The sequence below is a fragment of the Lolium perenne genome, chromosome 7 (assembly GCF_019359855.2).
Source record: "Lolium perenne isolate Kyuss_39 chromosome 7, Kyuss_2.0, whole genome shotgun sequence".
Lineage (NCBI taxonomy): Eukaryota > Viridiplantae > Streptophyta > Magnoliopsida > Poales > Poaceae > Lolium > Lolium perenne.
In genome coordinates this window covers 14160735-14186172 of record NC_067250.2, presented here as the reverse complement: position 1 = coordinate 14186172, position 25438 = coordinate 14160735, and the positions used below count along the sequence as shown (strand labels likewise).

Here is a 25438-nt window from a genome sequence, read left to right as displayed (position 1 = left end):
TATCACTCGTGGAGCCTGGATGGGCTCCAACGTTACCGAATACGAGATCGATTGGCTATACCGGTCCCGCAGGATTCCGGAAGGAGTAACCTGCCGGCTTCCCGGTGACGAAATTGAACCGGAGCCCCAGCCCGGTGAACATGTTGTTTTCCTTGCTCATTTTGAGCGTGGCTTCGGCCTTCCTGCCTCGCCTTTTTTCCGGAAGTTCTTAGATTTCTATGAACTCCAACCTCATCACCTTCCTGGCAATGCCATCTTTTACCTTTCCTGCTATGCCACCTTCATGGAGGCCTACATCGGCATTCGTCCCACTCGTGAGACGTTTGCCCACTTCTTTTCTCTGCGGATTAATTCCGTTCAGGGCAAGGAAATTCCTAAGCCCAAGCCGCCTGTGGAGTGCGGGTCCTGCATCGTTGGCTCTCGCCAGGGGAGCCCTTTCTTTAAGTTCACCGGCCTCGAGTCCTGTCGCGCCTGGCAAGGAACTTTCTTCTACGTGAAGAACAACAGCCGCGCTAATCTCATTGATCTTCCGCCGTTCAAAGTGGGGCCTCCCAGTAGAGCCAACTGGAGTTATAACCCGAAGACGGATCATATTGAAACCAACCGGGTGGTACGCTTCATGGCCTCTTTGAAGAAGGAGACCAACATCTGCTCGGATGATATCATCCGCACTTTTATTTTGCGCCGGGTGCTTCCTCTCAAGCGCCGGATGCATAGGATGAGCGAGATGTACGGTCCTGGCGATCCCACCAAGATCACAGGCCGTCCCCTTAGCAAGAAGGACGTCGTCCGCAAGGCTAAGCAGATCTGCCAAACTGCTATGCCGTTTGACTGGGAATGGGGCCTCCTTCCCCTCAGCAGTACTAACCCTCCGACCCAAGAAGTAAGAGATCATGCAATTAGGGTCGGTTTTGCCGGTAACTTTTTTGCTCTTGTTAACCCTCTTTTTTCGTGTTCCAGGCCAAGGACCGCTTCCCCCTCATCCAAGCAGAGCAGCGTGGGATCTGCGTGAAGCGCGCCCTTGACTCCGTCGACCCAGATCCCTACATTTTTTGGAAAGATCTGAAGATGGGCAAGACCCCAGCCTCGCGCCTTGGCAGGTCTCCGCCGGAGCCAACCGGTTCTTCGGATGATCTGACCATGCTTGAGGTATTTTTCTCTTCCGGTTTCTTCTTCTTCTTTCATTGTTGCTTTTTCGCGAATCGCTTCTTAGCCATTTTTAACTCATAGGTCCACGAGCACGTGCCGCCCTTGCGCGCCGAGGCCGGCTCCGAGTTTGTGGACAAACTCATGGCCCAGGGCCAAAAGAACAAGCTGCCGGCATCTGATGCCGGTTCCAGTCAGGCCCCTCCCTCCAAGCGCTTCCGGACTGAGCCCTTGGGGGAGAAGGAAGTGGGCATGCGTCGCTACAGGCGCAAGCAGATGCCGGCTGCCTCCGGGTAAGTTTCTTGTTTTCTTGCTTGCCTCTCTTTGCCAAGTTCTTTTTCCGGTTGCTTTTCTCCAACTGTTTTTCTTTCTTTTTCTCAGCCCTGCACTCAAGCTTGGCTCAAGGCCAGCGGGCTCTGAAGGTTCCGCAAGGACCTCAACCCCTCCTCCTCGCTCAAGCCCGGCACCATCTGGTGCCGGCAACACCTCTGCCTCCCCTCCGGGGGGCACAACAAGTTTGGGGCGTGCGGCCCCTACACCGCCAGAACACCGCACGGAGGAGGATCTTTCCTTCCTTCCAGAGAACCAGGATACCGGCGCCAGCAACATCGGCGCCGAGGAAGAAGCTGCCGGGCGGGCGGAGCCTTCGGCTCCTCCCGTCCTTGAAAAGAAGACAACTTCCGCGCCGAGAACTTCCGCGCCGGGAACTTCCGCGCCGGAAAGTTCCAACCTGGGTGACGCGCCTAGCGCTCCCCATTCACCACGAACTATTCTAATGCCACCGCCAGATGTTCCTCGCACCAAGCCCTCCGGGGCTGCTCCAACTGTGCCGCCGCCCAAGATCTCCAAGCTTATCAAGGGGAAGGCGACAGCCTCCAACGCCCCTTCCGGCGGCTAGCAGCCCCTGGTGCTACACGTCTCCAAGGCCGCTAGTGATGCCAGCAAGAAGGCCACCGGCCTGCTTGGCCGTATAGCTGAGTTCCAGCGCAGGGGCCGGGAGCTGGGGCATCTGCTGCCCTACGCCCAGAAGTGGAACGCCGCAGATATGACTCCGGCGACCCGCGGTATGGGCAAGGACAGGCTGCCGGCACCTGACCCTGTTGGGGACCGGTCTTCCGAGGAGCCCTTCATGCGGCTTCGCTGCGCCATGAAGGAGCTTGACAGCGCGTGGTATGATGCTACGAACAACTTGATGGTACGCTTTACTAACTCTTTTCAACTTTTACCGGTTTCCTTGCTTCCGGATTTTTCTATCTTTTCTTTAGTTTCATGTCGGTTCCTCTCTTGTCTATCTTCCCAGTCCCCGAGTTTTGTGGTGAGAGCGCAGCTTTTAGCACAAAACTTTAGTTTAAAAACTTAGCGTGAAACCGGCACTGCCAGTCCCCGAGTTTCGGGTTAATAACCTTGTTCTTAGCGCAAAACTTAGCTTAAAACGCGCGAAACTAGCACTGCCAGTCCCCGAGTTTCGGGTTAAGAACCTTGTTCTTAGCGCAAAACTTAGCTTAAAACGCTCGAAACTAGCACTGCCAGTCCCCGAGTTTCGGGTTAAGAACCTTGTTCTTAGCGCAAAACTTAGCTAATCTCTTTTTCTTGAACAGCTCACGGCTGACGCTCGGAAGGCCCTCTTTGAGGAGCTTCTATGGGAACACCGGGACCTCGCTGAGGCACATGATAAGTGCCAAGGTAAGTTTTTGTACCACCGGCATCTTCTTACCGGAAACCTTTTTTCCTCCTAACATTTATAATTTTTGCTTAACAGTGATCCCGGAAGCTTCCATTGAGGCTCTCAAGGAGCAGCTCGCCGCCGCCCAACGTACAATTTTCCCTCTTTCCTGTTAGCTTGGTTTTCTTTTCATCTTAACCAGCACAATTTTATTAACACCTTCTTTTCCGGGTTACAGGGGAGAAGGACCAGCTCAACCGGCAGCATCAGGAGGAGCTGAGCGCCCAAAAGACCAGCTACCAGGAGCTCAAGTCCCAGTTCATCCAGCTGGGGCTTGATCATGCTAAGGCCTTCAAAGCTGCTGAAGCTGATGCAGCGGCCAAGATGAATGAAGCTCTTGAAGATGCCGGCAACGCCAACATGGTGTTGCTAGCTGAGCTGGAGGAGCTGGCCAAAGCCCGGAAGGCTGCCGAGGAAAAAGCTGCACGGCTGGAGGCGGAGCAGAAGGAGTGCAACCGGCTGGTCTTGCAAACTGACACACATGCCTACCGTAAGTCCTTTCCTTTTGCACTTTCTGACTACTGCCCACAAGCCCTTTTTTCTTCCGATCGCATTTTCTTTTCGTTATCTTTCCTTCCGGTTGCATTTTCTTCCGGATTCCTTTCCTTAGCCTTTTTCTTTCTTTGCACAGGCCTCTTCCCGGATTCCCAGAGGTTTGCTGTCAAGAAGGTTGACGAGCGCCGCACTGCCCGGGGCCAAGAGAATCTTGGCGTGCCATGGACCCCCTATGACCATCTGGTCGCGCTGAGCACGCGGGTGTCTCATATGCGCGTCATAGATCGCAACCTGTCTGATATTCCTGATGTAGCTACCCAGCTCTTCAGGACTCTGTGGCCTGGCGAGGAGGTGCCGGATACCTTCTCATTGATCAGCGACCGCCTTAAGGGCGCCGACAAGAGGATCCGCGAGTGGCAGTGCTCTGCTGCCCGCGCTAGAGCAGACTCTGCCCTCCGCGTCGCTTGCTCATGGTATCCGGAGCTGAACTTGGATGCCCTCACCGGAGTGCGCGAAGGTGCGGAAACCGATCTGGGCCCGACTCTTACCGCTAAGCGGCAGGATCGCGCGTACCACATCGCGGAGTACGCTGACATGCGCACCTTCATCCCTCCCACTCCTGATGTCCAAGATTATCTCGACGAGGAGGAGGATGAAGCCGAGGAGGAGCCTCTGGGCGATGCCGGCGCTGGCGATGCCCCTCCTGAAGCCCCCGCTGCCTGACTATCTACTTGCTTGAAAATTCACCCGTGTTATGCTCTTTGGTCCTGCTTGTCTCAAAACAATGTCCCGTTAAATTCTACCCCGGTATGCCGGGGTTTATGATGTAAAACTCTAAGTTCGCTTTTGGTTGCCGTACAACAGTTTTATGCCGGTAGGTTATACCGGTAGTTAATTATCTTAAGTTTGCCTTAGCATATTTGCCTTTGGTTTTGCTTTTATCCTGCACTGCAAAGATTTCCAAATTGCTTCCGCATCCAATTCGATGCACACTTGGTTCTTTTGCCTTGGCTCTGCCTGCCTTCTCTGGGCGTTCTTTGGCGTATGAGCGCAAGGTTCTTTCACCAAACAAGCATTTTCTTGAACTTAGAAATAACTTCGAAATTTTTGCAAAAAACCGGTATAACCGGGGTTAGTTAAATTTTCCGGATTGTTCTTTCCTGCTCTCCCTCTTCGCAGTTCATGTGCTTATCCCCTACCGAGCAGCAGAGTCGAAGACTCCGGTAGGGTTTAGCACACTACTAAATCGGAAAGAAAAAACGTTCAATAAGCAACCGGTAAACTGAAAAAATAAACAAGTTACATGCAACCTTATTGGGGTAGTCCCCGATGCTAACAGATGCAGAGGTACTTTTGCCGGCAAGAACTTCTTTGCACAAATCCTGATCTAGGTTGCGAGCTTTTAGCCGGTTTTCCGGTATCCTAGCAGCATGAGCGCTAACAGAAGCAAAGCCATGGGCAGCGTTATACTCACGTAGGGTTAGGTTTAGCTCGCGCTGCGCCCGGACGATGTCGGCGCCGTTTGCGAGCAGCTTCTGGCGTTGTGCCTCCAGCTCCGCCTGAGCCGCTGCCGGGTCGATGTTCTGCGCGATGGGCGTTGCCAGCACGTTCATCGCCGCTTGGAGTGGCGTTCCCGGTGGTGCGGAAGATGCTCCCGCAGCGCCAGCGTCGCGCTCCAGCGGTGGCTTGGCCGCACGGGTCGAAGCCGCACGACCAGCACCTTCATCCACGGCTTCTTTTCCTGCACCAACCACGCCAGTCATCATTACCTCGACGCTCCCGGCGGCGCGGCCAGCACAGAGCCATCTTGGCGGGTCCGGTGCCACCAGCACCGGCGAGAGGCGCTGGCGCACTGGGACGGTGCCGAAGTAGACGCGGTGGCTGCCGAACTCGATGGTGCGGCCGTTCTTGGGGAAGATGCCGCCGTTGGCGAAGCAGCCCGCGTTGTCATTGATGAAGTCCATGTCGTAGATGCGCTGCACGAGCGCGGACACCGTACGCTCGCCGGCGACCTCGAGGATGCCCGCCCGAATGTGAACTCCTGCAAGCGCCACTTCATGCCCCACGGTGGGCGCCAACTGTCGTCATGGTGAACAGACAGATGCCATAGGATGGCTTAGATTGGGGCCGAATGGACGCTAGAGGATTCGGGGGAGGGTTTGCGATCAGATGGGATGAACTTCCGGATGCTTTCCTCAAGAACACAACCAAAGGCCGGTATGCAAGAAGAGAGACAAGAGGAAGAACTCTTTACTAGATCGCTTGCTTCATTGATCTCTACACGATTACAGGTTTTTGGGTACAAGTTCTATCGTCTAATCTCCTCTGTGGACTCGCGCCTGTATAAGGCAGTACCCCCTCTCCTTATATAGGGGAGAGGGTGGCTTACAGAACAAGAAACCCTAATGGCATCTTTGACTGGACAAACTACTTTACAAAGCTACTTTAATCATAGATGACGCCGGAGTCTTCTTTAATCAGGGACGCTGACGTCCTCCGGCTTCTTTCAGCGTCATCTCTCTCTTTGGCGCCAGGGCTCTGATTAAAGCCGCTTTGCTTAGCTCATCCTTGTCTTCTTGCTCTGAAGAGAATCTTTGACCAGTCCTGCCGACAGGCCCTTCTCTCCGGTATCTTCCTTACCAGGTTCCGGTATACCCCTCTTGGGGATACCGGCTTAGCTTCACTTAGCCAAACTCTTACTTTCGTGCTCCAGTAAGAATATTAAACCGGTATCTCGATGGCTCAAACCATCCGGTTTGGCATGCCTTTGGCATACCGGGGGTTATCCCCCCAACACTCGTAGAGCTGGCGGCGGCGCTAGGGTTCTTCTTCTTCACCATCGCAAGATCCGGGAAAAGCTAGGAAGCAGTGGTGGCGGCGCGAGCAGTTGTGAACGGGAGAAGAGGAAGAACAGCGAAGGGATGAATGAAGGAAAAGATTAGGGATTTTCCATCTCATTGGGAAACTTAAGGAAGGCCTCGTATTGTCAGTGGGCCTTTTTTCCAGTTAATGGTTGCGGAAATCGAGGAGATGCCTCGCTAACCGTGTAAGAGGAGCAGGAATTGCTCGAAAACAGGGCTGGCAGGTCGCGTCTTATCAGTCAAAATTAAGGCGACATAAAAAACGTCATCAATGACATCATGAGGAATGATTGCATACGAAGAGATAAGAAAGTATCGGGTGGTCAACTTGAGCCTACGCACGGATTGCGAGCATCCGCACCTAGGCTTGGGGGCTACTCCCATCGGGAGCGCTGGCGCGCACCCGATAGAATAAAGATTCAAAGGAAAAACGTGACTCGAGTCTGCACCCGAACGTAAGCGCCTGTGCTCAGACTCGGGGGCTACTCCCATCGGGAGCGCGGAACGCGCACCCGATAAAACTTTTTTCGCACTCCAGGATCATGCCCGGGGACTTGATTCTGTGTAGGGTAACGTTGTTTTGCCATCGGCAGTTAACCAACAAAAGTTGGGCACGTTATTCGTTATCCTTTGCATAAAGAAAATGTATCGGATGGTCTATGAAGGCTTGCAGGAAAAAAACTTCGATAGAAGAAGATGCTCGAGTGGTACAACTTGAGTCTACGCACGGATTGCAAGCATCCGTACCTAGACTCGGGGGCTACTCCCATCGGGAGCGCTGACGCGCACCCGATAGAAGATAGAAGAAAGGCAAGAATAATCGAGGAGAAGAACTTCGGAAGAAAACGTGCTTTAGTCTCTACCCGAACTATGTTCGGCTAGATACTCGGGGGCTACTGACGTGGGCATTACCCTTCGGGTAACCAATATTGTCCTACCCTACACGGTCCAACTGGAGGCCCATGAAGGTATCCGATGGCAAGATGGGCCACTAGGACGGTGCGGCGGAAGATTACTTGGAGTATAATACACGGAAGAAGCCGAGCAAGGAAAGATTGGAGATAGATCTATTGTAAACCTACTCGTACTCGATTAGACCTCTCGGGACCTGGCCACCCATATAAAGGCCAGGAGAGGGGCTATCGAGGGACACAACCAATCTTAGCAATCTTAGCCAACAGAAGCCTAGAACTAGGTTACCCTAGCAATTAGCTATCTCGACGAGATCACAGCCGAACTATTAGGCACCCCATTGTAACCTGTTTTCATCATAATCAAGAACAGACAGGCAGGACGTAAGGGTTTTACCTCATCGAGGGCCCCGAACCTGGGTAAATCGCTCTCCCCGCTTGTCTGTGAACCGATGTCTCGTGTCAGCTTGCAGGATTCCATCAACCCTAAGCCCCTATCGGAGGGCATTGCCGAGAAGCACCCTCGACATTGGTCCTTCCCCGGTACTCATAGAAGGTAGCTCTTGGGGTCGGCGAATGCCAACACCCATCCTTCCTATGGCCTCCGGGGGAATTGCATCTCCTTTCTCACAAGAAGCACTTCGCTCCTCCAAAGATCTATCATCTTCATCGAATGTCACGTCACAAGATTCTACAACTCGCCCATTTGACTTGTTGAAGACTATATAAGCGTGAGAATCCGTAGCATAGCCAACGAAAATTCCTTCTTGAGCTCTTGAATCAAACTTGGATAGACGGGTGTCTTTGACAAGCACATAGCACTTGCATCCAAAGACCTTGAAGTATGACACATTGGGCTTGTTTCCGGTGAGAATCTCATATGGTGTCTTCTCTAGGCCTTTGTGGAAGTAGAGACGATTAGTAGCATGGCATGCGGTAGAGATAGCTTCCGCCCAAAAATTGTAGTTGGACTTGTATTCCATCATCATGGTTCGAGCGGCTTCAATCAAGGTTCGATTCTTCCTTTCGGCGACCCCATTTTGTTGGGGAGTATATGGCGTGGAGTATTGGTGTTGGATTCCTTCTTCGCCGAGGAAGTCATCCAAAGTATAGTTCTTGAACTCCGTTCCATTGTCGCTCCTTATTGCGAGGATCTTGTTGTCGTACTTGCGTTGAACTTGATTGGCAAACTCCATCATGGTCCGTTGAGTCTCACTCTTGTACTTGAAGAAGAATACCCAACAATAGCGTGAATAGTCATCGACAATGACGAGGCAATACTTCTTTCCTCCAAGACTTTCATGAGACGGTGGACCGAAGAGATCAACATGTAAGAGCTCCAAGCATCTTGTGGTAGAGATGATAGTCTTGGCCTTGTGAGGAGCTCCATGCATTTTACCTTGTACGCAAGCCCTACAAACACGGTCCTTGCAAAAAGAGACATCTTCTTTTAGTCCGAGAATGTGGCCACCCTTGTGGAGACTTTGCAAAGTCCTCATGTTGACATGGGCTAGTCGGCGATGCCATAACCAACCCTTGTCACCGTTGGCGAATAGGCAAAGAGCGGAGGATGTTGTCTTTCCGGAGAAGTCAACAACATACAATCCGTTCTCTACATATCCAACAAAAGCTACATGGAGTGTCTTGCTCCACAAGAGGACCACCATATGTTCATCAAAGAAAGTACATAGACCCATGCGAGCAATTTGATGAACGGAGAGTAAGTTGTAACCAAGGGTCTCGACAAGGAGGACATTCACAAGTGAGATGTCGGGTGTTACCACCACCTTGCCAAGACCCAATACCTTAGAGCACGTGTTGTCGCCATATGATACGGTAGAGTGAGAAGGCTCGAGGTCGACAACAATATTCTTGCTTCCGGTCATATGACTTGTGGCTCCACTATCAACCACCCATTTAGCGCCACCGGAAGCATAGTCCTACAAGGAATCAAGTCTTGGATTTAGAGCATCTCCACTCGTCCCCCCGAACAGGCCCCCGGCGAGCGTTTTTTCCATCCGGACGGCGTAATTCGGCCCAGTCGCGCCCCCGGTTCCTCGTTTTCGTCCGGATTTGGGCCTAAATTCATCCGGCGATCCCACGACATCCCCGGCCCCCCGGGGAGCGCTCGGGGACTCCGGACGAAACGAAAGCGCGCGAAACGGCGAGGAAACTTCCCGCGCATCTGGTGGCCCCAACTTGTCGGCGAGAGAAACCGATCGTCGTCCTCATCGCATCGTCTTCCGCGCGCTGTAAAAGCCTGCCGCCGGTCTGCATTCGCCGGCCACGCGGCGAGTTAATGTCGTCATCTTCCGCGCACGCATCGTCTTCCGCGCGCACTAAAGGCTGCCGCCGGTCAGCTCGCCGGCCACGCGGCGCATTCACGCGGCATTTAATCCCCCGCACCAGCCACGCCTATATACGCCGGTCCGCTCGCCGCGAGGGGTACCCCGTGCTCGCACTCTCCCCTCTCCCTCCACTCTCCCTCTACTCTCCAGATGGCGTACTACGACGACGACGGCGCAGCCAACAACGGCTTCCCCCGCCGGTCGCTCCACGCGTGGGAGGGGCACCTCCTCCACCAGGCGGGGTACCCCTGCCCGCCGGACACGAGGCCTCCCGGAGGCGGCTGGCAGCTAAGTGCTGGCGGCGTACCGATCCCGCCGCCGCCGCGGGGCCACGCCCTCGACGTCGCCATCGAGGAGGCGAGGATGACCATGACCGACGAGGAGCGCGCCGACCCGCGCCACCACCCCGACAACTACACGCGGTGGAACTCCTACTTCCTCCGGCGGTGGGAGCGGGAGCTGGCGGCCTACGACGGCCCGCCGCCTCCGCCTGCGCGCAACAACGCCGCGGGCCACCGACGGTGGTGGAGCGCGCCGGAAAGGTCGCTGGCGAACGTCATCGCGCACATCGAGGCCGGCAACTCCCCGGTGCTCACGATGCCCCCTCCATCGGCATCGAGGGCATCGGCGAGCCGCCGTCGGGGAAGCGCCTGGCAGCCACGGCGCATGGCTGCCAGCTCGTCGTCTTCCGGATCGGCGTCGAGGTCATCCTTGGCGCCGGTGAAGAGGGAGGAGGCGACGTCGCCTTCGACGCCGGTGCGCGTCAAGAAGGAGCCGGCGTCTCTGCCGACGACCAGAGGGCGCAGCAGCGGCGCCCTCGTCATCCGCGAACAGCCTTCCGCGCCGCAGAGCGGCCGGAAGAAGACGAAGAAAGAGGCCGCCGCAAGCCAGCTCGCCGAGGAGGAGGCGAAGCGCGCGGAGGACGCCGCGATGGCAGAGGCGATCGCCAGGTCGCTGCACGACATGGAGGAGGAGAAGCGCGCGGACGACGCCGCACTGGACTGGGCCAGGCGCGACTGGGAGCGCCAGCAGGCGGAGGAGCAGGCGCGACTGCTGGACCTGGCCGCCGCACGCCAACTCGCCGCCCGCGCCGCTCCAACCGCCAACGACGATGTCGCGCGGTACCGCCGTCCTGCGACACCTCCATCCGGCGTCGCTGTCCCCGTCGTCGACCTCGAGTCCTCCGACGACGACTGGTACAAGCCATCCCCGGGGTGGGGAGACGCCGGACAGGGCAGCAGCAGCCAGGCCGCGCAGCCGAAGGCCAACGACGACGGCTCCGACGACGACGGCGGCGACTACACGGTGTTCTACCGCCATTTCGGCATGTAGAGCGCCGTGTTTTAAAATTAACGTTTGAATTCCCCTAGCCGAATTCGAAATATAGTCGAATTCGGCCTCTATGTATGAACTCCGCCCGTAATATAATAAATATCATTAAATTTAGTCTAAATTCACCCGTTTTTAGCCGTAGTTTGTCAAGTTTCCGTTTTCAAAATTCGCATCGTTGACTTCGCCTGGGCACGCGGCTGGGAAACCGGCGCTCCCCACGCCAAATCTTCATCCAATCCGGACGAAAATTTCGCCGGATTTGCGCGTGGGGAGCGCCAACGAGTGGGGATGCTCTTAGGTACCCATTTTTCAATGGGTCCTAGCATGTTAGTAACAAGGGGTTTGGGAACCCAAATAGTCCAATCAACATTGTCCTTTTGAGGACCAATAAAGCGAGCACGAACATGTCCATAGTAATCAATAAAAAGAACATGAGAAGGGTTGTTAGAGCCGGCGGAACCCGTCGAGGCGGAGTTGGGTACTCCATCCCCTCTTGAGCTAGCATTGCTCTCTTCAAGGTTGATCCCCATGTTCTCCTTATTCTTCTTCTTCTTGGTCCTCTTATTCCTCTTCCTCTTTGGCTTGGTAGCCACTCCTCCTTCATTGCAAGAGCCCTCTTTGGCTCCAATGACTCCTTCCAAGTACTTGGCTTGAACTTGGAGTCTATCAACTTTGGCCTTCAAACGGTTGACTTCATTTTCATGCTTCGGGTGAGGATGGCAAATATCAAACACTTGTACTTCCTTTACCTTGTTCACCCGGAAGTGTTCCATCAAAGCTTCTTCTTGGAGAGCGTTCATCTTCATGATCATGCGGTTGTCACTCTCCATCTTGGCAACGTCACTTTCATGAGTGCAACACACACGGTCCTTGCTCAAAGGAAAGTACTCCTTCAAAGCTTCCTCTTGCATGGTATTGACCTCCATGAGCTTGGCTTCCCTCCTCTTCAAGGTGGCTATTTCCTCCTCATGATCACAACAAGTGGCCTTCTCCTTGCTCATACGGAGACATTCCTTCAAAGACTCTTCTTGCATGCTACTCAAACTCGATAGCTTGGCCTTGGTGGTCTCAAGAGCGGCAATTTCTTCTTCATGGTTGCAACATGAGGTCTTCTCTTTACACAAGAGGTAATATTCATCCAAGGCTTCTTCTTGAAGAGCATTGACTTCCAAGAGAAGAGCATTGTGCTTTCTCAAAGAAGCAACTTGATCAATAAGCTCGTCATGGCAAGAGTTGGGGTCTTCATCATCTTTCTCTTTGTTAGCTTCCTCGAGAGAGAGAGCACCTTCTTTTTGAGCTCACCCATCAAACCAAGAGTGTGATCTCGGTCTTTGGTGAGTTGGGAGACAATAGCCTTGTTGGTGTCTTCGAGGACAATCACACTAGCTTCAAGAGACATGCGCAAATTCAATTCATCTTCAAGCTCCTCTTTGAGTGAGGCAATCTCATTTGCCGCTTCCCTTTCCAACCTTTCCTTCTCCTCTATGAGGTCTTGTGCCGCACCAAGTTGGCTCAAGAGAGCCCCAACATGAGTCTTGGTATCCCCTTGCATGTTAGTGAGAAAAGTATCCAAACCCATAATCTCACGTTTAACGGTGAGACTAGTGGCATCATCAATATATAGAGCATTAGTCAAGGATGATGGTTTGGAGGGGGATTTTACCTTCAAGGATGCCTTTGCCATAAGGCAACGAGCATTGTTGGTGGAGAGGTTCTCATTTGGAGAGTCGAAGAGGGAGAGTCAAAGAGGGAGATAGAGGGAGTGGTAATGGCGATGGCGGCCACTCCCTCTCCTTCCTTGTTGGAGCACTTGTCCCCACGTTCTTCATCCTCATCGGAGGAGTATTCTTCTCGAATAATGAAGGCTTTAGGCTTCTTGGTGAAGGAGACCTTGTCGTCATCGGACTTGGGGGAGAACTTGGAGAATCCTTTTGAGAGTGACTTGAACTTTTCCTTGCGGATAAGTCTTCCACCATGATCTTCTCTTCTCTCAAACATACAATCCGCGACAAAATGGCTCTTGTCGCCGCAATTGTAGCAAGTTCTTCCCTTTTGCCCCTCCCTTGGGCTCTTGGAGAAACTTCTTGGAGAGTCACGTGATCTTCTTGGTCTTGTGTTTCGGGACTTGTTTTCATCCCAAAATTTCTTGGCGGCTAGAGCCATGTGCTCATGATAATTGATCTTGAGGTCATCCGGTCCCCACTCAATAGGATCCTCATCACTATCACTAGCCTCATGTATCTTCATCTTCAATGCAAGGTTGGGCTTGCGTGAGTTGTGGGCGCGAGCAACAAGATCCTCCGCATTCTTCTTGGAGATGTCCAAAGCGATGACTTCGCTAAGAACTTCATCGGAGGTCATAGCACGGAAGGAGGCGTTTTGGCGGATGGCCGTCAACTTCACTTCCTCATAAGGGAGGAGAGCGTTATAGAACTTGCACTTGATCCAATGGTCATCCACGAACGTTGCTCCAAGATCTTGCATTTGTACGGCGAGAGCGATGAGGCGCCGGTACATTTCATCGGGTCTCTCTCCTTCGATCATGACGAAATTGTCGGCCATATTGTTCACTTCATCGAAACGAGAGCTTTGGATGCTCGCATTTCTGAGGAAGAGCTTGTCGAGTTTATCCCATGCTTCCTTGGCGGTCTTGAGCGAGCGGATATGAGCGCGGTCCTTTGGTGTGACGGCCATGTGAATCATGTTGATGGCGGTGGCGTTGAGTTGGTCATCCACCACATCTCTTCTTGTCAAGTTCTTTGGATCTCGTGGTGAGTAGCCTTCCTCAATGATGCGCCAAAGCTCGGTAGACCCGCTGCGCACATGAGATTTCATCAAGAATTGCCAATTTTCAAAGTTATTTGACTCAAGTAACGGTGGTGAACCATGTGTCAAGATATGTGGCATAGGTATTGGAACGTTTATGGTGTAATCACTTGGTGGTGGCACCTCATGATAACCCCCTAGACGTTCCGCAACTGGTGTCTCATCCTTCCCCTTTGTTGAAGTGCCGGTCTCCCCAAGCCCTTCCTTTTGAGGATCTTTTGTCGCTTGCGCGACAAAATCAACAAGAGGAAAGGGGTTAGCTTTTGGTGGGGGGTTCTCGGCACTTGCTTGAGGATCAACACTAGGGTTTGGTTTTTGAGCAAGCAACTCCATCATCATCGCCTTCATTTGGTTAACGATGGATGACTCCAATTTCTTGACGTCATCCAACGTAGCCGTTGTGGTATCGACGGGAGATGATGGAGCGGGTGGCACAAGGGAAGGTGACCCATTCGCCACACCCGCATCTTGTTCGGCCATTTCTTAGGCGGTAAAGCCCGAGCAAGAAAACCCCGCTATGATACCAATTGAATGGATCGTAGCGAACAAGAGGGGGGGTGAATGGTTGCTACGTCAAGTTTTAGTCTTTTTCAATTTTAGTGCAACGGAAGATAAAGGTGATTGCTTTAGTGGTGTTGGTGATCCTACAATGATCCTAGAACAAGTGCAACAAGCAAAGGAACAAACACAAGATAGTAAGAGTAAGGAGCGGGACAACCGGAGGGCGCGGAGGCGAGGCGAGGTTTGTTTCCCGCAGTTCCTCCCACAAAAGGGAGTACGTCTGCGTTGAGGAGGTGCTAGTCTCACACAAGAGACTAGACGGGCACACCACGAAGGAAGGCCTCACCTTCTTCCTCGAGAGAGCTCCACAAAGGTGCTCCCCCTTCTCCACTAAGGCACCGGTCGAGGCGGTGATTCCTTCACAAGGTTGGGGCGAGCTCCACACCACAAGGAGGCTCCCAACAATCCATGGAGCTAGTACAACACCAAGCTAGCCTCCATGGATGCACTTTCTCCAAAGCCCCACTATAGGAACCCTAACACCAAGATCCACTAAGGAGTAGCAAGTATTGGTGAAATCTCTCTTGGTAGAACTATAGATCGAGGTCTCCTCCACCACTCCTCAAAATTTGAGCAAGATTGGTTGGATGGTTGAGGAGATCCTCAAGGATTAAGCTCAGCAACAATGGAGGAGAGAGAGAGGGAAGCGATAAAAACGAATTGGGGAAGAAGGAGCCCTTAAATAGGCTCCTCCAAATCCAACCGTTATGTCCAGTGTTTCCCTAAGCGGTACTACCGCTTTTGGAAAGCGGTACTACCGCTCTGAGCTCGAATTCCCCAGATCTGGTCCACGTGGACGCAGAGCGGTACTACCGCTAGAGGTACCGCTTGAGGTACCGCAATGGGGTCCAAACCTTACTGGATCCAAAGCGGTACCGGAGCGGTACCAGAGCGGTACTGCAGTAACTAGTTACGGTACCTGGGCGGTACCATGGGCGGTACTACCGCTCGTGAGTGGTACTTCCGCTCCAGGTACCGCAGAGGTACCGTAACTCGTACTGAGGGACAAATTCAGTGCAGAACTCAGAGCGGTACCGTGAGGCGGTACCTATAGGGGTAGCGGTACTACCGCTACAGGTACCGGTAGTACCGGCCTGGCTAAATCTGGTTTTCTTCCCTTTTTCTCTTCAGCCATGTCACCTCGCGGAACACACACAAAACCAGAAAACCTACAACTACCTATAACTACGCTTCAGTCCTCCGATCTTGATGTGTCCAGCGAGGTCACCGTGCACTTGCAAATCTAGCAATGATACTCAAGGCACACGGTGAGATAACTCAAGTGTTGTCATCAAACACACAAAACACGGGGTTTAGACTTTGCTCTTTCACCTTTGTACAGGCGGCATAGAGGTACCCCTTTGTGACACTTGGTTGAAACATATGTTATGCAATGATAATCCATGTAAATCCAAGCTAATTAGGATAAGGTGCGAGCACTATTGGTATTCTATGCATGAGGCTTGCAACTTATAAGATGTCTTATACATAACGCATATGAATTATTACTACCGTTGACAAAATTGTTTCTATGTTTTCAAAATAAAACCTCTAGCACAAAAATAGTAATCCATGCTTCCCTCTGCGAAGGGTCATTCTTTTACTTTATGTTGAGTCAGTTTACCTACTTCTTTCTATCTTAGAAGCAAACACTTGTGTCAACTGTGTGCATTGATTCCTACATACTTGCTTATTTGCATTCATCATATTACTTTGTGTTGACAATTATCCATGAGATATACATGTTGAAGTTGAAAGCAACTGCTGAAACTTATATCTTCCTTTGTGTTGCTTCAAAACTTTCTACTAAGAATTTATTGCTTTGTGAGTTAACTCCTATGCAAGTCTTATTGATGCTTGTCTTGAAAGTACAATTCATGAAAAGTCTTTGCTATATGATTCAGTTGTTTAATCATTGTCTTTACCATTGCTTCGAATCACTTCATTCACTTCATATGCTTCACAATATTATTGATCAAGATTATGATAGCATGTCACTTCAGAAATTATCCTTGTTATCGTTTACCTACTCGAGGGCGAGTAGGAACTAAGCTTGGGGATGCTTGATACGTCTCAAACGTATCCATAATTTCTTATGTTCGATGCTAGTTTTATGACAATACTCACATGTTTTATACACACTTTATGTCATTATTATGCATTTTCCGGCACTAACCTATTGACGAGATGCCGAAGCGCTAGTTGATGTTTTCTGCTGTTTTTGGTTTCAGAAATCCTACAAAGGAAATATTCTCGGAATTGGACGAAATCAACGCCCAGGGTCTTATTTTTCCACGGAGCTTCCAGAAGACCGAAGAGCATACGAGGTGGGGCGACGAGGCGCCCAAACCACAGGGTCGCGCGGCCAGGGTGGGGCCCACGCCGCCCTATGGTGTGGGGCCCTCGTGCCTCCACCGACCCTGCCCTTCCACCTACTTAAACTCTCCGTCGCGAAAACCCTATTACCGAGAGCCACGATACGGAAATACTTCCAGAGACGCCGCCGCCGCCAATCCCATCTCGGGGGATTCAGGAGATCGCCTCCGGCACCCTGCCGGAGAGGGGAATCATCACCGGAGGGCTCTACGTCACCATGCCCGCCTCCGGATTGATGCGTGAGTAGTTCATCCTTGGACTATGGGTCCATAGCAGTAGCTAGATGGTTGTCTTCTCCTCATTGTGCTATCATGTTAGATCTTGTGAGCTGCCTATCATGATCAAGATCATCTATTTGTAATGCTACATGTTGTGTTTGTTGGGATCCGATGAATATTGAATACTATGTCAAGTTGATTATCAATCTATCATATATATGTTGTTTTTGTTCTTGCATGCTCTCCGTTGCTAGTAGAGGCTCTGGCCAAGTTGATACTTGTAACTCCAAGAGGGAGTATTTATGCTCGATAGTGGGTTCATGCCTCCATTGAATCTGGGACAGTGATAGAAAGTTCTAAGGTTGTGGATGTGCTGTTGCCACTAGGGATAAAACATCAATGCTTTGTCTAAGGATATTTGTGTTGATTACATTACGCACCATACTTAATGCAATTGCCTATTGTTTGCAACTTAATACTGGAAGGGGTGCGGATGCTAACCCGAAGGTGGACTTTTTAGGCATAGATGCATGATGGATAGCGGTCTATGTACTTTGTCGTAATACCCTGATTAAATCTCATAGTAATCATCATGATATGTATGCATCTCTATTTGTCAATTGCCCAACTGTAATTTGTTCACCCAACATGCTATTTGTCTTATGGGAGAGACACCACTAGTGAACTGTGGACCCCGGTCCATTCTTTTACATCTGAATACAATCTACTGCAATCATTGTTCTCTACTGTTCTTCGCAAACAAACATCATCTTCCACACTATACATTTAATCCTTTGTTTACAGCAAGCCGGTGAGATTGACAACCTCACTGTTACGTTGGGGCAAAGTATTTTGATTGTGTTGTGCAGGTTCCACGTTGGCGCCGGAATCACTGGTGTTGCGTCGCACTACATTCCGTCACCAACGACCTTCACGTGGCCCTTGACTCCTACTGGTTCGATAAACCTTGGTTTCTTACTGAGGAAAAACTTGCTGCTGTACGCATCACACCTTCCTCTTGGGGTTCCCAACGGACGTGTGCTTCACGCGTTATCACTTCACCCCAAAGAAACTTGGGTATATTTGTTGTGAACATAAGTGAACGTGCAACCTCCAATAAGTGCCTATTTTTACGCTCCACGACACCATTTTGCTCAGGGGTATTGACACAAGTAGTCTGGTGTTCTATCCCGTTTGAGGCTAGAAATTGGCCAAATTCCATATTAATATACTCGGTGTCATTATCTGAACGTAATATCTTAACAGATGTGGCATGCTGGTTTTTTATAAGAGCACACAAGTCTTTGAACACATTCAGAACATCACTCTTGTGTTTTAAAAGATAAAGCCAAATATAACGACTAAAACAGTCGATGAAAGTTACAAACCAACGGTGTCCTAAGATAGATTGAACCTCACAGGGGCCCAGACATCTGAATGAATTATTTCAAATGGTTTGCTGCTCCTCAGACCAACACTAGGATAAGGAGCCCTAGTATGTTTAGCCAGCTCACAAGCATCACATACGAGGAGTTCTCTAGGACATGACTTGAACAAAGTAGGACATATACGAGATAAGGCTGCAAAAGAAAGATGGCCAAGCCTGCGATGATGTAGTAGTAGCTCCTCACCAAGAGATAAACAAGATGTGAGGGCAACTTCATCACTTCCATTATCAAGGTAATAGAGGCCATCATGCTCGGTCCCAGTCCCCAAAACTCTCCCAGTTCCTAAATCTTGAAAAGCACAAGAAGTAAGATCAAACCAACTTCTACAATGACGAGATTTATTAAGAGAGCTAACAGATAATAGGTTGACTGGAAATTTAGGGACGTGTAGGACAGGAGATAAGGACAACGTCATGGTGCATCTAACGGATCCACGTCCTACTATAGGTGCCATAGATCCATCAGCTACACGTACCTTGTCCTTACCTGAACAAGGAGCATATGTAGTAAACAAGTCAGAAGCTCCTGTCATATGATTTGTAGCTCCTGTGTCAATAATCCAGGGCTTTGATTGTGATGTGGTACTACGTGCATGATGACATTCTTTACCTTGAGAGGAAGTGGCCAAGAGAGTGGATTCAGCCTTATAGGGACCCTTGGAGTAGGAAGCACCTTCACAGAGACGACCCTTGGAATTGAATTCTTCGAGATCTCTTGAATCTGGCACTAGTGAGTCTTGCACAGATGTGACATGGTTTGCTTGCCGTTTACTTGCTGCCTGAACTCCCCCTGGCCACTGTCTCCCTTTATTCCACCAAGATGGAAAACCATTACGTTCAAAACATGCATCCTCTGTGTGCCCTTTCCTTCTGCAATGATCACAATAGAGTTTACTGTTGTCGGATTTCCCAAAGGGCCTTGCAACATAACGAGGTCGCATGGATAGAGCTGCATTATCATCCCCACCTTTTAGGTCATCTTCCTTACAATGACCCAACCGTGTCTCTTCCTCAAGGACACTAGAGATGATATCATCAAGGCTGGGCCACATTGGTTGAGCGAAAAGAAGCTGACGTCGAAGATCAAATTCCTGGTTTAGTCCATCAAGAAAGAGCTTGGCCACAAGAGACTCAAACCATTTATGATGGATGGCTAAATCATTCTTATCAACAGGCTGGAAAGGGTGATAATAATGTAGATCTCTATATAAACGTTTCACCTCACCAGCATACTCAGTTACAGATTGTGTACCTTGCTTTAGGTGAGCGAGTTCCTCCATAATGCGAGTGGCCTGCATCTTGTTTGATTTGCCAGCAAACTGGTTCTCTAATGCAGCTCATACCTCGATTACAGTTGTTATGATTTCAACCTGCTGGCGCACAATGGGTTCCATACTTCCCAATAACCACACCAAAACTCTATCATTAATCTGTCTAGCAGAAGTATCGCTGCTCTTCAGATTCTCTTCATTGTCAGCAAGCAAGTATTCATAACCATGAGAGCTCAGAATTAACTGAGCATGACGCCTCCAACTAACATAATTGCCAAGACCAGATAATCTGACAGGATTGGACTCAAGTGCATACTTTATAGCTTCAGGAAATACCTTGACTTGTTGCTGCTGCTCCAATAATTTATTGAAGATTTCATATGTTTTGTCCATACTCGAATCACGTGAGTTGTCTTTGTTTGAATCTGTCCCAAGTCTGAACTTCTAATTGCACCCAAAGAACAAGAAGAAATAAGTACGTGTGTGTTATGGTCACTCCTGCTGAGAACTGAGTTTCAGCTCAGTGGCAAGGCAAGGCGAGTGCGCAGCCAGCCCACCCGGGTTCAAATCCCCATCACGCGGTAATTTCGCGGGAGGGGCGAACTTTAATCGGATTATCATCCTAGCGTCCATCCGCGGGGAGAGTCTCATTTCTACCTAACAACGTATAGCCAAAGGAGGGATCATTCCCCCGTTGATCAACGTTTTTTATGGTCACTCCTGCTGAATCACGGCATGTAAAGGCTGCCTCACAGGGCTTATATTTTGCAGCAGCGAATGGCTTGGCAAGATTCCCGACTGCACTAATCCAATTACTAGAAGCAACAATCAGTACTAGCACCTCCTCATGCTGATGGCCAAATGGAGTAGACGCAGCAACTCGTGTAAATGGATTGGTGACAGAGGTGACCTTGATGACAGTAACTTCAACACAACTGCAGTACGTCCTCCTCAGGTCGGAAGATATGGCAACGACCAAAGAAGAGGCCCAGGCGACCGAGCTAGATGCCAAGAGTTATAGATCTCACCGCAGAAAGGATGAACCAATCTTCCGCAATTTCAACAGCAACGGGCGACAGCGGCGACGAGCGACGGGCGACGGCGGCGACACAGCACCGCCCCTTCAGTGGAAATTTGCTCAAGAATGCAGGCGAGACGCTCGAGAATCGGCCTGCTCTGATACCATGAAGGAATTTAGGGAAAGTATATTTCATTCACTAAGTAATTTTCAAATACATCTCAAGTACATGATGAAGGGGATAAGGAGTTCTGGAGCTTCTCTCTATCTCTCGATTCTTCTTACCCTTTCACACATAAGACCCTCAAATACAACAAAACTACAACATACTCCAACATGCAGATATGAAGCCGAGGAGGTAGCTTCTTCAGTTAGTCGCCCGTTGACCAGAGAGATAAGATGGGGATAGTAAAAAGATGAGACAGGGTGTGCACTTCCATCAGTCATCCACAAGTACTTGAGGAAATAACGTGTGCAAAAGAAGTACTTATTAATAACTATTTAGTTCCCCAAATTACTTAAGTGCTAGTAGAAAATTATAGCACCTTTCTCGCCCAATATGTTTGAAAATTAACTTTGAACCAATTTGGACAAAAATACGAGGAAAAACCCTACACGCGACCCAAGTAGTACAAAAAGCGTATGAGATAGCTATCAGGAAAAATAACACCAGAAGTAACTAAACCGTAGATAATTACATACACATGATTTAAATATAACTACCGTATGCCAGTGACTATTCTTCCTTCCGAAACCGTTTGTGAAAAGTCACACAGGGTCTTCATCTATTTTTCGTGTGCTATATTTTCGCCCTAGGGTCTGGCGCCTGTGCCTAGATAGACGGTCAGCATTTTAGGGAATTAACATTGTGCTGTACAAGACACGGAAAAGGCCTTCCATGTGTCATGGTGGAACTTAGGGCATCTCCAACCGGGCGACCCAAACGGACGCGCTGGGTCGTCCGTTTTGGGCCGTTTGGGTCGCCGCCCGGACACGCGGACAGCGCCCCGCGTCCGCGTGTCCGTTTGGGTCGCGCGCTGCGCCCAACGCGCGGACGCATCGCAAATTGGAGAAACACGAAAACAAAATGAAAATGGCAAATTTAAACGATATTTGATTAAACATATGCCCTATTTTGGGCAAATTTAGTACATAGCCCTATTTTGGGCAAATAAAACTAACAAAAGAAGCCCCTATATGGGCTTTTAAATTTAAACTAAAATATAAACAGAAAATAAAAAACCCTCTAGGGTTTGGTCGGCGGCGCGGTGGCCGCCGGTGCGCCGCCTAGCCCCTGTGGGCGTCGTCGGCGACGTCGTCGAGGTCCCCGGGCGGCGAGGCACTGTTGTGGCTCGACCGCGCCGGGGACTCCGGCCAGGGAGACCACAGGGCCTCCTCCCACGGCGAGTGGGGGTCCGGAGCCACCCGCGCCGCCCGGAGGCGCTGCTGCCTCTCTGCCCGGCGGCGCCGCACGGCCTCTGGCGCCGCCTCCTCCGGCGGCGGCACCTCTCCTCCTGGCGGCGCTGCTGCTCGTCGGCGCGGCGCACGGCCTCCTCCCGCCGCGCCGCCTCCTCCTCCTCCTCCCGTCGCGCACGGAGGGCTGGGCGTAGAGCTCCCGCCCTCCGCGTCCTCCACCTCCCGCCGCGCCGCCTCCTCCATTTCGGAGGTGCGAATGGCCGCATGGAGTTGCGGCCATTTCGCCTCCTCCTCCGCCGCCGAGATGATGAGGGCGGCGCGGAGGTCCGGGTCCTCCTCCGAGGACTCGGGCTTGGGCTCGAGCAGCAGCGGCGGCGGTTGCGGCAATGCCGCGCCGCCGCGGGCGGCCTCTCCGATGTGGAGGCCGCCTCGGTTTCCGCACGATGGTCGCAGCGCCGGCGGACGACGCCGGCTGCTGCTCGCCTCGTCGTCGTTGGCTCCGGCGAAAACCCGCTTCGGGGCCATGGCGGCGGTTTCGCTGCGGGAGTGGAGTGGGGACTGGAGTGGAGGGCCAGATCCCCTCCAGTCCCCATTTAATAGACTCCCCTGGTCACCGACGGGTGGGCCCAAGGGAGACGAGGCGACCAGCGCGCGGACGCGAGCGGACGGCGCGTGCCATCCGCGGCCACGCAAACCTAGCCCAGATTTGGGCCGGGTTTGCGTCGTTCCGGACGCCGCGGCCGTCCGCTTTTGCGGTGCGTCCCCGCGTTGGGCCGGGTTTTTGTCCGTTTCGACCCATCCGGACGCGCGGGCGCGGGATGGGTCACCCGGTTGGAGATGCCCTTAGAAAACCCGAAGTATGATACGTTACCAACGGTCATTATTCAAGCAAATGTTCATAGTAGCTAATCAGTCACTCACATTACAATGTTACAACTCAGCTAGATCATCATCTCTGCTCCGAGTGTCTGCTAGTGGTAGCCAAGGGTGGATTGGCGCATCCGCAGTTTGCGTTCTTCGGAGAGCTTCTTGGCGAAGCGCGTGAGCGCCTCTTCATTGGTTCCCTCGCCGTCAACGAACTTGTACTTTCCTGTGTCGACGTTCACCCTGGCCACCTTTTTCTTGAGCAAATTGTCACCAATGTCGATCAACGCCTCCATGTTCTCTTTGGTGGCGATATCCACCGAGGCGATGTTCCCGCTGAGTGAGTCGTCCTGGATGCGGAGATAGTTCTTCTCAACTCGGAGAGCCTTGAAGAGCACCGCGGCGTGGATGTCGACCATGTCAGCACTGGCGTGGGAGAACATGTCGATGATCGGGGTGAAGCTCCCATTGTGGAGCCACTGGAGGAGGCCCCACTTGGCGCAGTCCGGCGCGGTATACATCTCCGCCTCCTTGGTCGAGCCGGTGCCGATGGAGATGATGAGGTAGTTGCGGTAATCGGCGGGCTTGCCGAGGGTAAAGTTGGGGTTCCGGCGTAGAACCTCCTTGGTGATCATGGACATGGCAGCCATGGTGGGGTTGTTGGCGGCCACGCCACCATCAATGAGGTTGTACTCACGCTCGGGAATCTTGCCCAAGGGATCGTAGGTCTTGAAGTAGTGCGCGGGGAAGTAGGTGGGCGCCGCCGACGTGCTGATGCAGATGTCCGACAGGTGGGCGTTCTTGAGCGGTTCATTCTTGGCCTCGTACGTGTTGAAGAGGACCGGCTGGAGGGCTTTGATGTCGAACGTCGGCACGATGATGTTGGTGACGGTGTCGGCGATGTTCACGTTGTTGGTGAGGTTCTTGATCTTATCTTGCAGGAACTTGCCGTCGTATTTGGGACCCATCACCGCGCCGAAAAATTTCGCCACCGGAGTTAGGAGCCCATTACTACAATTACCAACGGATCGGTTATTCTTCAAGAAGAAGGCGGCAATATGCAGTAGCAGTACGTCGCCGATGGATAGAGAGGCATACATACATACCTCCTCTGCGGGAAGATCTTGGGCCCGTTGTCGAGGTAGAACTTGTTGATCTCCTTGGCGGCGAAAAGAGGACGCTTGTTCTCGTCCGGCGCCGCAAGCATCGTTGCCACCAGTGCGCCAGTGCTCGTCCCGGCGATCACGTCGAAGTAGTCCGCGATGCGCGCGTCCGGCCCGTCCAGCTCCTGCCCCGCTCAAAAATAGAAGCACCCCGTCAGAATCAACATGTCTAGGTATCTAGGTGCGGAGGGACGCACGTACTTGGAGCTTGGACTCCAAGCAGGCGAGAATGGTGGACGGGATAAGTCCACGGATGCCGCCGCCGTCGATGCTCAGCAGCGTGATGAGCTGCCCCATGGCTGGCGGCGGGCAGGTGGTCATCGTCGCGTCGGCGTTGCTCGACATGCTTAATTTGGTCTCCGCTCCGCTCGATCAAGCTATCCTATCGGTGGCCTCGAGTTCAAGACTTGTGTAGCTTGCTTGGTTCTCGCGATTTCCGAACAAGAGGCTGACCGGGTCTCGATTTATGGGGCTCGCGGGAGCGGAGCTAGCTTAATTAATGGAAAAGCCTGACGATCCCCCGGCTGATGGAATGCTTCCATCGTCCCCCTTGCTGGCGACACTGTGCGATTCCGTGCACGTATAAGGATGAGCCTCATCCAGCGCCGCATAAAATCAAATCTGTGTAGTGGTTGGCATGCATGCAACCAATTAGTATTGTAAAGAGTAAAGTCCTAAACAAACCTTGAATTTATAGCGGGAGTTGAAATCGAACCCTGAAGTATATATGGTTGCCGGAAATCAACACCCTGAACTCACCCTGGCGAGTCTGCTCTGTTGCGGCTCTTCTAAGGGCATGTTCAGTCGCGTCCCCAAACCATCCCCAAAACGCGCTGGATTGAGTGTTTGGGCGGCGTGTTTTGTTCGTGTCACGTTTAGGGGACCTCGCTCCCCAGTCGCGTCCCTCAAACGTCGCCCCCAAACATTACAAATTACATATAAAACTTCGAAAACACATAATTAAATTACATATAAATTATTTTAAACTACTACTTCTTCTTCTTTGATGATGGCCCCGCCTCGTCATCGTCATCACGGTGGTGCTTCCTGCTCGTCACCTCTTCCGAAGAGGCGGTATCGGCCGACGCATCGGAGGAACTACTGTCCTCCTCGTCGTCACCGGTGCTCGCCGGCTGCGCCTTGGCCTTGGCCTTGGCATTCGCTTTCGCGTCCGCCTCCGCCTTCGCACGGGCCGCCGCCGCCTCCTCTGACCATTCCTCCTCCGCGTCCTCCTCCACGCCCAGCCATTCCTCCTCGCTGTCAACTGCCGGCGGGGAATCGTCGCCGCTGTTGGGCGTCCGGGTTCTGTCCCACCAATGGCGCCATCCAGCAGACTTGCCCTCGCTGGAGGTGTCGGATGGAAGCTGGGAGATGTAGCTCATCGTCGCTGGAGGTGTCGGATGGAAGCTTGGATAAATGGCGGCCGGTTGAAGATCTGGCGGTCTTATTGAGCGCGGATGAA

The 25438-nt window shown here is 51.9% G+C and overlaps 2 protein-coding genes across 6 annotated transcripts in view; both read right to left on the bottom strand.

Annotated features, from left to right (window-relative positions):
• LOC127311372 (uncharacterized) overlaps positions 1-20808 on the bottom strand; it is a 52166-nt gene extending 31358 nt beyond the window's left edge. The window contains exons 1-2 of one of the 5 annotated variants that reach the window (XR_011748941.1): positions 19212-20808; positions 18429-19114 (exon numbers count right to left, since the gene is read on the bottom strand). Coding sequence is in view for 4 of the 5 variants with exons in the window: in XM_071823598.1 (XP_071679699.1) it covers positions 18429-19542 (1114 nt within the window). In the remaining variant the exon portion in view is untranslated. Of the gene's footprint in view, positions 1-18428 lie in introns of all 5 variants that reach the window. The other 4 variants (XM_071823597.1, XM_051341796.2, XM_071823598.1 and 1 more) reach the window with 4 other exon arrangements.
• A 2036-nt stretch (positions 20809-22844) lies between these two features.
• On the bottom strand, positions 22845-24094 carry LOC127313747 (patatin-like protein 1). Its single transcript, XM_051344217.2, has 2 exons — positions 23920-24094; positions 22845-23824 (listed from the first exon to the last, which is right to left on the bottom strand). The coding sequence occupies exons 1-2, from the start codon at positions 24018-24020 to the stop codon at positions 22921-22923; spliced, it is 1005 nt and encodes a 334-aa protein (XP_051200177.2). The 5' UTR covers positions 24021-24094; the 3' UTR covers positions 22845-22920.
• Between the last annotated feature and the right edge of the window lie 1344 nt (positions 24095-25438).